The sequence below is a fragment of the Schistocerca serialis genome, chromosome 2, assembly GCF_023864345.2.
Source record: "Schistocerca serialis cubense isolate TAMUIC-IGC-003099 chromosome 2, iqSchSeri2.2, whole genome shotgun sequence".
NCBI lineage: Eukaryota > Metazoa > Arthropoda > Insecta > Orthoptera > Acrididae > Schistocerca > Schistocerca serialis.
This window is the reverse complement of record NC_064639.1, coordinates 899,034,257-899,046,888: the sequence shown is the minus strand read 5'-3', so window position 1 is coordinate 899,046,888 and position 12,632 is coordinate 899,034,257. Positions and strand designations below refer to the sequence as shown.

Genomic DNA, 12,632 nt, shown 5'->3' with positions numbered 1-12,632 from the left:
AGTTTACAAAACGACGCGCTAGGATGCCGCCACTGCATGGCGAGCGGGGACTGGTCTACAGCCATGCTGGAAAGGCCAACGCCCTCGCCGACTCCTTCGAGAAGCAGTTCCAAGCGGCAGAACCCCAGGATGAAGAGCATGAAAAGGTAGTCAGTCGTCAACTGGCCGTCTTCCTCAATGCCGAGGAGGACCCAGAGGACGAACCCATACTTTTTGCTCCCGAGGACGTGGCAAGAGTAATCAGGCCCCTCCCTACAAAAAAGGCGCCAGGGTACGACAGTGTCACAAACCAGTTAGTCAAAAAACTCCCACCCACAGCGATCACACACCTCGCGAGCGTCCTCAACGAGATTACTCGATCCCGTGTTTTCCCAGCTTGCCGGAAACATGCGGAAGTGGTCGCGATACACAAACCAGGGAAAGACCCTCTATTCCCGCAGCACTACAGGCCGATTAGCCTCTTGCCAACTCTCAGCAAGATCTATGAGCGCCTCCTGCTAAGACCCATACAAGAACATATTACCAGAGAGCAAATTCTGCCGGATTTCCAATTTGGTTTCCGACAGAACCATTCTGCCCCACAACAGGTCATGAGAATGGTTGAAGCAGCCACAGAGGGCTTCAACCACAGAGGCTACTGCGGGATAGTGCTACTAGACGTAGCCAAAGCCTTTGATTCAGTATGGCATAGAGGGCTACTCTACAAGTTGTACACACAAGGGTTTCCCGGGAGCATAGTTCAGCTCATCAAGAGCTATCTCACGAATAGGACTTTCTCCGTCAAAGTAGAAACTGCCACCTCCACCAGAAGGCGTATTCGTGCTGGGGTGCCACAGGGATCGGTCCTGGGACCCGTATTGTACAGTTTGTACACTGCGGACACTCCAACGGCCCCCCTGGTGCACACCGCACAGTACGCCGACGATACAGCCTTCTACACGAGAAACGCGAACAAGGACCTGGTCATCCGTAGGCTACAAAAGGTTTTAGATGACACAGAAACTTGGGCCCGTCGCTGGCGCATCACCATCAACTCTGAGAAGACGCAGGCAATGCTGATTACCCGCAGGCTCGGAAGGCGCGATCCTCCTCAACGTCCCCCCCTCCACCTTCACCTAAATGGAACCCAACTCCCCTGGCGCAGAACCGCCAAGTACCTTGGCGTAACCTTGGACTCTCGTCTTACGTGGAAACCCCACATAGACGAGGTCCACAGGAAGGCCTGCGCCAGAATGTCCATCCTATTTCCTATCCTGAACACAACCAGCTCCCTTCCCTGCCCAGTAGCAGTAAATGTGTACCAGGCCCTGATCCAGCCAGTAATGGAGTATGCGTGCCCTGTCTGGGGATACGCGGCAAAGCAGCACCTGGACAAACTCCAGAGGCTGCAGAACCGCGCCCTCAGAAGGGCACTGCACTTACCTCTTGGATTCCCTACAGACGACTTGCACGCCGCAGCCGAAATCCCACTCCTGAGAGAGCGTTTCCACGATCTGGCAAGGGCCTTCTATGAGGGTTCTTCCAGATCCGGAAACGCGCTCATCCACTCCCTAGGTCGGTATGACATGTCCCGCGATAAGCATAAGCGCCCTATGACGATCTTCGACGATTAAGTCGAAGAGAAAATCCCAATACCCAATCCCTAATCCAGTTCCTTCCCATATAACACCAATCTTTTCGCCTACCTCAGGCAAGTACTAGACTCACTCACAACATCACAAGTCACAGACACCAAAAAACTACAGAAAAATCACACACACACGTTCACAGGGGAGTAAAAGCCGAAAGGCTACAAACTCCCCCACACACACTTCCCCAAAGAGGGGAAAGTAACAGATGTGAGCAGCAGTGGCGTGACACAGTGGGGTCGCGTGCCGCACACCGAGCAGAGGTGTGAGGCCATGGCCTGTCGCTAGCAGACATCTCGCCAGCCACCTGCCTCTTCCTGTGAGTGGGGGGCGTGGTCGCTAGCTTATACCGACACAGCGCTAATGTACGAGCAGAAAATAAAATACTGATTTTGACAGACACATCTTTCTGTGCCTCCACTGGCCTGCTACCCCTCATGAACCCTCGTCGTACTCTCACCGTCTTCCAGCAACATCGTACGACAATACTCGCAATTACGTGAACAACAGGTCTGCAGTATTCCTGAGCAGCACCATTTGATACAGTTTCACAGAGTGCGACAATAAGGGTTATATGGGAACGTGCATTTGGTGTGGATGATGAAATAAAATGCAGCCTCTCATCAACTTGTAACCTCCCCCTCACCTATCGACCTTAATGACAGTGAAAAATGAAACCGCGTGTACCTAATGGTAATTTTGGAAAAGCAATCGTCACCGAAGTTAACCTGTCGGTAAAGAGGGAGGAAAGTGTTACATCTAAATGAAAGGAAAAATGCAAGTGAAACTGGTGGAAATTAATTTTGAAATAGGGATAAAGTTAATAAAGAAAGTAAATGTGCGGCCGTTACGTTAACAATCAACTAGCGGTAATTAGATATTTGAGATGTGGGGGAAATTACATCTACATCTACATCTACGTCCATACTCCGCAAGCCACCTGACGGTGTGTGGCGGAGGGTACCTTCAGTACCTCTATCGGTTCTCCCTTCTATTCCAGTCTCGTATTGTTCGTGGAAAGAAGGACTGTCGGTATGCCTCTGTGTGGGCTCTAATCTCTCTGGTTTTATCCTCATGGTCTCTTCGCGAGATATACGTAGGAGGGAGCAATATACTGCTTGACTCTTCGGTGAAGGTATGTTCTCGAAACTTCAATAAAAGCCCGTACCGAGCTACTGAGCGTCTCTCCTGCAGAGTCTTCCACTGGAGTTTATCTATCATCTCCGTAACGCTTTCGCGATTACTAAATGATCCTGTAACGAAGCGCGCTGCTCTCCGTTGGATCTTCTCTATCTCTTCTATCAACCCTATCTGGTACGGATCCCACACTGCTGAGCAGTATTCAAGCAGTGGGCGAACAAGCGTACTGTAACCTACTTCCTTTGTTTTCGGATTGCATTTCCTTAGGATTCTTCCAATGAATCTCAGTCTGGCATCTGCTTTACCGACGATCAACATTATACAATCATTCCATTTTAAATCACTCCTAATGCGTACTCCCAGATAATTTATGGTATTAACTGCTTCCAGTTGCTGACCTGCTATTTTGTAGCTAAATGATAAAGGATCTATCTTTCTGTATATTCGCAGCACATTACACTTGTCTACATTGAGATTCAATTGCCATTCCCTGCACCATGCGTCAATTCGCTGCAGATCCTCCTGCATTTCAATACAATTTTCCATTGTTACAACCTCTCGGTACACCACAGCATCATCTGCAAAAAGCCTCAGTGAACTTCCGATGTCATCCACCAGGTCATTTATGTATATTGTGAATAGCAACGGTCCTATGACACTCCCCTGCGGCACACCTGAAATCACTCTTACTTCGGAAGACTTCTCTCCATTGAGAATAACATGCTGCGTACTGTTATCTAGGAACTCCTCAATCCAATCACACAATTGGTCTCATAGTCCATATGCTCTTACTTTGTTCATTAAACGACTGTGGGGAACTGTATCGAACGCCTTGCGGAAGTCAAGAAACACGGCATCTACCTGTGAACCCGTGTCTATGGCCCTCTGAGTCTCGTGGACGAATAGCGCGAGCTGGGTTTCACATGACCGTCTTTTTCGAAACCCATGCTGATTCCTACAGAGTAGATTTCTAGTCTCCAGAAAAGTCATTATACTCGAACACAATACGTGTTCCAAAATTCTACAACTGATCGACGTTAGAGATATAGGCCTATAGTTCTGCACATCTGTTCGACGTCCCTTCTTGAAAACGGGGATGACCTGTGCCCTTTTCCAATCCTTTTACGGTCGCCAGTCCTATGGACAATTACTATAATAACTGAAAAAGAAAGGTTATTACACATATAATTAGCACTAGAAGCGTGGCAACTGAAGGTTGACACGTGTAGTGTGAAAACTGAAAGTTTGTCAGAAGTAATAAATTTCGCTACACTTAATTTAGCAAAAGAATTAATAAAACCGGAAAATCGAAAGTTAATTTAGCGACTAAAGTTAATAGCGAGCTTTCTTTCTGAAGCACATCGAAATTCAGTAAGATACGGTTAGTCTTGGACTACCTCAACAATCATTTCAAAAGCTACTTGAATCTACGCAATTTAGAAATAAGAGATTTAACTTTGAACTTGAATTAAATTATTCTGAACAATTAACAATAGTAAAATTTAGTACGTACCAAGCTGAGCTGCAGTCACAGGTAAGCTAAAATACGGTAACAAAACTGGCACTCTTAATTTGTGCTTGTGTAATCTAACTATTGTAGCCAGCTATGAATACTTACATTGAATTTTGAAATTAAAGCAGTGAAATGGAATTATGCTGGCGTTTGAATTTCAACGACACTCGGGTTCATTTCGGAAAAGGAAGGGACCCTGCTTGGCAATGCAATTGGGACAATGAGCAACAAAGGTTCATGCTAAGTTGCTGTAATTTTGCGAGGCAAATGGAACAGTTTGAAAAGCTGAGGTCTGCCATACAGTTCTGAAACTTTACGTGCTTTTAGTCTTCCTTGTTGGTTGATTGAAGGTATGAAGCCGTCGATCGAGGAGGTGGCGACAGTCACTCATTGTCGGCCGTCGCTGTTGCAGAAGCTGGATGTTGGCGCGCCTTCTTCTCGATACGGTCACCAGGCGAAACGGGCTCTTGATGTGCGCCAGCTAATGCTTCCCGTCCGCGACACCATGTCAGAAACTATCATCGCGAGTCGAGCGCAATTACATGCTGCCAAACCCCGAAAGCGCGGCAACTCGCGGGAGCGTCACACAGCACACCTGCTCCACTCGCTACTCCAGCCAGACTCTTCCAGCTCTGCCCGCGCTCCACGCGGCAGGGTTAACACTACCAAAGATCCTACACACTTTGAGTCTTCACACGACCTATCGATGTAACCGTTCGATAGCAGTTTTCCCTAGGCAAGACCCAGCGTAAAAATACAAATAATATTTACGAAACAAACCAATTATACATCGACATAAATGCATAAATATATATATACAAATAGTAAAACAATTGCAATATGTAAAGACACAGAAAAGTCATATATTCAGGTAACAAAAATAAGGAAAACAAATTATAGTACAATAGATGGAAATAGGAGGATATGAATTTCCGGCGTTACAAACTCGCCGAAAATCAAAGTTCTAAACTGTTCGCAAGCTCTATACAAGCTCGGAGCCCCCATGTGCTACTGCAGGAAAAGATTCACCCACACATTACACAACACAAACAGTTCTATGAGCCCCAGTAAATGTGATTGGACTTACAAGTTTGGTTACGTTGCGTCTGTGGAGCGCCAACTCACATTCGTCGCATTGTACCCAATGTTCCACTAAAGCATTTAATATAAATGCAGGCAAGATTTGCTATGCAAAAATTACATACACCCTCACTATTTTTAAAAATTTCACAAATTTGAGTTTATTTCCTATAAGAACATAGAAAAATAGAGAGTCACAGTTCACAATAAATTGATTTTAGAGCCTAACGAGTTTCTTAAGATCTTGGAGGCGGCTGAATAAACCATCATTAATTGTGTTGTTATCTTTAGAAAACCATTTGAGTTTCACAGTATCTCAGACTATAAATTCCACAATGGCTACACACTGAAACCTTAAAACTGCGGCTTGTGTCACACGCAACCTGAAAAATTTCTATGTAGGAACTCTGAATAATTCACATACGCGAACTAGCGGCTATTTCACCGCTTGTAATATAAAACTGTCTCCTAACACAGCCTGACCGCCTCCAACGGCTTCTGAACGTACACTCCCCTCCAAATTTCCGCTGTTCACCCAGGAAATATCTGTCAAGCACCGTTTGAAGCCAGTTAAACTAGTGAACGTGAAAATTGCTAAAATTCTTAATTTTAATCTTTTCTACATGTATAATACACGAAATCACACGGAAATTTTCGGAGAAATATTGTGCTGTTATCAGTTTTATTTTGTCTCCATAGTTTATTTATAAACAGTAATTTCTTTGGTTTTTCTCCGTTTTCGGATTTATAAATGTAAATATTACCAAACAATTTAAATTATACATTAAATAATTTCCTATATATGTAAAGTTGATAGTACTGCCGCTACTTTTAGTATTTCTCTATTTATTTAGTTAGAAACGCTGCTTTTAATTGCGTGAAATGCACTTTTCGGCCTCTCATTTAAAAATATTAGTAATTGCAATAAATCGATTATCACAGTCCCATATAGTTCTACGAGATATATCTGCAGATACCTCATTTGTTGCAAACGGATAATGTGTTGCCCGAGATATTCACTTTTACAGTTCAGGAATTATTTACAACACTTAACTTACAAAAACTTATAAACTAATGTGGATATCGAAGGCGCGTCTTCTGACGCGTAATCATCCATCTTTTCCGCTTCAAATGAGCCTACTGGCTCTTCAGTGACACATATGGTTCAATATTTATTAATTTTGGGTTGAGCTTTAATTTTGCACTGGACGTGAAATCGGCCATGAGAAAGGAGCAGCCATTATGCTCCCCAACGGAAGGGTTTTCCCGGGCACGCGATCACCTTAGCGGCCGCTGGAAGTCCAGAGACAACATCATCATTTGAGGAGCATACTGTGAAACTCGCCTTCCACATGCTCCTGTCAAGGTGATTTCATCTGTCAACATGAATATGACTCGATCTTAGCCGCCGCCTATGTGTCCACGGTCGCATGTTTGTGATCGAATAAAGTATCTCTTCCCTTTACAATAGGCTGTCGTTTTACAAGAGGACTACCGGTTATTAAAGCAAAGTCGATGACTACTACTAGCAACAGACTCTTAGACCTTAATCTAAACTGATATTACGTTAATTCTATTTTTTCTACGTAAGAGAGGTTTATAACAGCAGCACAACATTGCTGAATGCTTGCAGATTCCGTGGATGCGATACCATCCTTCTGAAATTGTATTTCAGAATTCATGTAAGAAGTCCATTTTTCAAATGTTGAAACGAATTAAATTCATCACTTCCCTTTTTGCTACCATGATTTGAGGATATGTAGCAACTAAACATCAAAGGTTTCACTGGGATCTATTCATTTGGGTAATTACAAAATTGTGCCAATATCAAGGAGGTAATTTATGATGCAATATTGAAATGCAATTAAAAGACACGTCCGGATGATCACGCGCGTTGACACTCCAGTTCCGATATTCGAGGGGGCGTGCTGGCCGCTGATCGGATTCGCCCATCAGTTATACGATTCGTAAAAATTTCGGAAACACTTTTACACTTTCAGACGGGATATGAGCTAACACTACACGCATGCAGTTGTAGTGCACAAATTCTGTCCCGGGGGCAGAGGGGAGAGGGGTGTGGCTTAAGGGTGCGTGAAGGTACCGGATAAGAGCCGAGAAACAGAAGAAAACTGAAATTCAATTAAACGACTATTTTCAAAAGTATCGTTCATCCAAATGCCGCTAGAGAACAAAAGCTCGTGTTTTGCACATGCAATTGTAACATAAACTCATCAACGTGAATAGCAATCATAGTGTTAAATACTCGATGACTTCGAGAATATTGCGAACTCTCAAAATCTGAGACCGGCTTTGGAACCAGCACACAATCTCCTTTATGACGAGGCATTTTACACGTGATTTTACGGTTGTTTTAAATTACGTAGAAATTACGTTCACGTTATTTTTCTAAGACGGCAGACCGAAGACGAAAGGAATAGTTGACTCAAATATTGTTGCTAACATTTTAACTTACATTACGATTAATTTAATATATAAAAGACCGTTTTTGTAGACCCCAAATCCCTTAAGCTGGTGGGGAGAGAAATTATTATATACCGGTTCATTCTGTGATGATGTTATACACTTTCAGAGATGATGAAGAAGGGTAAATTTATCAGTCTGAGGTAAGGAACGCTAGTCCAGAAGCGAGGCCAAAGTTATAACCGAAAATCGTTCTGATACCTCTGACACGTGTACCGGTAGTTTTGTTGCTAAAATTGTAGAGTGGGCAACTTTCAGAGGTGGTAGTGTGGACCAAAACAAGAAAACAATTACTAGTACACATGGACCCTAAAATGCGTACCTTAAGTGCTATGAATACTCTCTTTCAAATTCTAAAGGTGATAGGGGTAAAATACAGGGAGCGAAAGGCTATTTACAATTTGTACAGTAAACAGATGGCAGTTATAAGAGTCGAGGGGCATGAAAGGGAAGCAGTTGTTGAGAAGGGAGTAAGACGGGGCTGTAGTCTGTCCCCGATGTTGTTCAATCTGTATATTGAGCAAGCACCAAAGGAAACAAAGGAAAAATTTGGACTGGGAATTAAAATCCATGGAGAAGAAATAAAAACCTTGAGGTTTGCCGATGACAGTGTAATTCTGCCTGGAAGAGCAGTTAAACGGAATGGACAGTGTCCTGAAAGGAGGATATATGATGAACATCAACAAAAGCAAAACGAGAATAATGGAATGTAGTCGAATTAAATTAGTTGATGCTGAAGGAATTAGATTAGGAAATGAGACACTTAAAATAGTAGATGAGTTTTACTATTTGGGGAAAAAAATAAATGATGACGAAGTACAGAGGATATAAAATGTAGGCTGGCTATGGCGTTTCTGAAGAAGAGGAATTTGTTAACATCTAATATAGATTTAAGTGTCAGGAAAGTATTTGTATGGAGTGTAGCCATCTATGGAAGTGAAACATGGACGATAAATACGAGGCTATTCGAAAAGTAAGGAACGATAGGTCGCGAAATGGAAACTACAGTGAAAATCAGAAATGTTTTATTTGCAACAGTCAGCTACAGCTTCCAGCTACTTATCTCCATACTCGCCGATCCGACTTATACATTTGTCGTAGCGTTGTACCAACTTTCCAATACCCTCCTTATAGAAAGCAGTCGCCTCTGCTGTCTGCCAATGCTCTACGCTGGCCTACAGCTCGTTGTCTGTGCCAAAATGTTGTCGTCATAGCCAGCGGTTCATGTGACCAGAGATGAACCTCAGAGGGAGACAATTACGGGCAGTATTGTGCGTAATCAAAAATTTCCATCTGTTAACGATACAGGAGCATCTTCATTGGCACCACAGAATGCGTCTGAGAATTGTGGCTCAAAAATGGCTCTGAGCACTATGGGACTCAACTGCTATGGTCATCAGTCCCCTAGAACTTAGAACTACTTAAACCTACCTAACCTAAGGACATCACACACATCCATGCCCGAGGCAGGATTTGAACCTGCGACCGTAGCAGCAGCGCGGCTCCGGACTGGAGCGCCTAGAACCGCACGGCCACCGCGGCAGGCTCTGAGAATTGTCTTGAAAAAGGAAACGCACGACAGTTATGTAATGTTGGCTGCATAGCTTCAGGCGAAATTTCTCACCAGGCCCTCATACTTGGCTGGAGACACTGTTGTTCTAGGTATCTTTATGTGCCCCCTGTGTGCTCAGAACTAAAAAGAACGACGTCATGCGATAGACGGGCATGCTAGAGACACTGCCCAACACACTTGTGCAAAACTTCATCGGATTTTCACTGTGGTTTCCATTTCGCGACCGATCGTTCCTTACTTTCCGAATAACCCTCGTAGTTTAGACAAGAAGAGAATAGAAGCTTTTGAAATGTGGTGCTACAGAAGATTAGATGGGCAGATCACGTAAGTAATGAGGAGTTATTGAACAGAATGGAGGAGAAGGGGAGTTTGTGGCATAACTTGACTAAAAGAAGGGATCGGTTGGTAGGATGCGTTCTGAGGCGTCAAGGGATCACCAGTGTAGTATTGGAGGGAAGCGTTGCTGGTAAACATCGTAGAGGGAGACCAATAGATGAGCGTCAAGGGATCACCAGTGTAGTATTGGAGGGAAGCGTTGCTGGTAAACATCGTAGAGGGAGACCAATAGATGAATACACTAAGCAGATTCAGAACGATTTAGGTTGTAGTCGGAGATGAAAAAGCTTGCACAGGATAGATCAGCATGGATAGCTGCATCAAATCAGTCTCTGGACTGAAGACCACAACAACAACAACAACAACAACAACAGGATTAGTAGAAGATACGTGTTTCACAATAGCGGAAGGGAACAAGTACTTGTATGCACTTTAGAGGCCATGTTTACTAGACGTTTTTGATTGTTTTGGTTCATACTACCACCTCTGTCAGATGCCTAGCAACAACACTATCGGCACATGTATTCCGCTGTCGGACGTATGAGAACTATTTTTCCTCATAACTTTCGACGTTCGCTTCCGGACCGTTGTTCGTTACCTCAGACTGGCACATTTACCGTTCTCAATCATCCTCGACAGTCTGTAACATCGTCACGAAATTACCCTATGTGGGTTTGTGACAGACGTCACAGGTAGTTCCGAGTGCATTGAGCTTGAGGTAGGTCGTTACAACTCAAGTACTTCAATTTTTGTTCTTCATTATGCAAAGAAAGGCTTACTTATGAATATCTTAGAAGAAATCGAGATATATGCTCATTTAAAAACCAAATCATCAATACTGCTCAATGAACAATTAGATTTTTGCGAAAAAAATATTTTTACGACCTTTTTGACGAAATTTTATAATGAAGATGCACCTAGTCTTTTGTTTTAAAATATGAGATTAGTTATAGCCATGGCAAAAGCTATGTGTGAAAAATATGCTATACAACATATAATTTTTTTTATTAAAGTGAGATTGATTATTATAAAAACTATTAGATCGATGAGTTCTAAATATTTAATCCGCGGTCTCATCAGTTATTCAGACATACATAATGCGGAACGTACCCTTTACTGCTACCCTACTGTTATAAAGAATGTCACTATGAAAACTACAGTTAAAGTAAGACGATTTTGCAACATCCATCAAAGATGCAATTGTGATGTAGGCGAATCGGTTTAATCGATGTATACCACAACTCCAAGGACTTTTACATCTTCGATTTAACTGACACTGTAATAGTATTAACGTTGCCCGTAGAGGGCACAGCTATCACACATCGTAGTTTACTATTTTTATCTAAAATATAAATAAGTTTTACATATACTATCTGTTAATCAGACATTTTACATGAATCAATTTTATGTTATTAGTGTATTTTGTACTTTTATACTTTGATGATAGCGCCATATTATGAACGCTGATTGGCAGTTGTGAAGTAGTGTGAGAAGAAGTAGGCGGAGCCTCTGCATATTTAAGCTCATGCTCAGCACTTATAAACATTAGTTGACTTCGTAGCAGCTGAGGAGAGCTCCGCCTACCATCCTTCAAGGAAGCCATGGGTATAAGAAGTTTTATTTTATCTTGTTAAAATTTTGTCGTCATTAGACACTTTTCATTTTATTTTAAGATTGGTCTCTAGTATTTTCTAAAATTAATCCACAGGTCTGAAGATGGTTATATAACCGGCCACCTATGTTATGGAGACATAAGTGTTGTGATCAAGACTGAACTTTAGTTAAAATATAATACTTTATTGATCAGTGTTCCAAAAATGTTTACCAAAATCGTTCAATTTTTGTGACTGCCTCCGAAATTTAGGTTGGCAGCACTGGTAAAACATGGCCGAAGCTTGTTAATATTGTCACTGTTTGTGAACTGTGTCGCAATAAATGTAGTTCTGTGGAGACACGTTCCGACTTATTTCTTGGCACAAAGAACACAGTGCCAGCGCAAGTGAATCATGAAACTAAACTATTGGAATGAACTGCAGCCGGTGTAATTCATCATTGTTTTGTCGATGAAATACTTGAGAAAGGATCTGTGGCGTAATAGCATGGTGGCTCAGAAATGAAATGTTATAGACTTCGAGTGTAGGGAACGCCACGAACACACATACACATACGCCCACCTGGAGTAGCGACGCAGCCACAGCAGCGCCTGCAGGAACATGCGCTCGGCGAGCGCCACGTCCACCCGCAGCGTCTCCATGGTAACGCGGCTGCGACACTGGCTACTTGTTGTCTACTGCTGGGGACACGGAGCCCCATGTGTCGCCCGCCGCTATGCGCCGGCGCAGTGCCGCGCCCACTACCACGTCTGCTTCTGTTGCCACAGCTGCTGGCTGCGGTAGGTCGTACGCGCACGTAGGAAAAGCTCCTCTGTGGACGGAGGGCGCACTTCCTTCGCTCTTCCACTACATCGAAATTGCTGGCCTGAATCTACCAACACAGTACGTTGGCTTTGATCCATGATAACATAATAATGGAAGACAGGAAGTACATGAAAAAATTAGAATTATATATTAATACCTTCCGCTGCTGACGGGCGTTGATATATATCAACGGGGCAGGTGAAGATGTGTGCCCTGACCGTGACTCGAACCCGGGATCTCCTGCTTACATGGCAGAAGCTCTATCCTTCTGAGCCACCGAGGGCACAGAGGATAGCGCGACTGCAGCGAATACCTCGCGCACGCCTCCCGCGAGATCCACTTTCTCACCTGAATGAGTAATGAGTATGTTGCGTAGGGACACCACGAATGTAGTGTGTGGACATATAAGGTGAGAATGTGGGTCTCGCGGGAGGGGAGGCGTGCGCAAGATAGTCCCTGCAGTC

At 43.5% G+C, this 12,632-nt stretch overlaps 1 protein-coding gene across 1 annotated transcript in view; it reads right to left on the bottom strand.

The window, feature by feature from the left end:
- The window catches only part of LOC126458235 (uncharacterized), a 182,536-nt gene extending 170,515 nt beyond the window's left edge, over nt 1-12,021 (bottom strand). Inside the window, exon 1 of the mRNA XM_050095133.1 lies at nt 11,926-12,021. Within this exon, the coding sequence (XP_049951090.1) occupies nt 11,926-12,005 (80 nt within the window). The 5' untranslated portion in view covers nt 12,006-12,021. The remainder of the gene's footprint in view (nt 1-11,925) is intronic.
- Between the last annotated feature and the right edge of the window lie 611 nt (nt 12,022-12,632).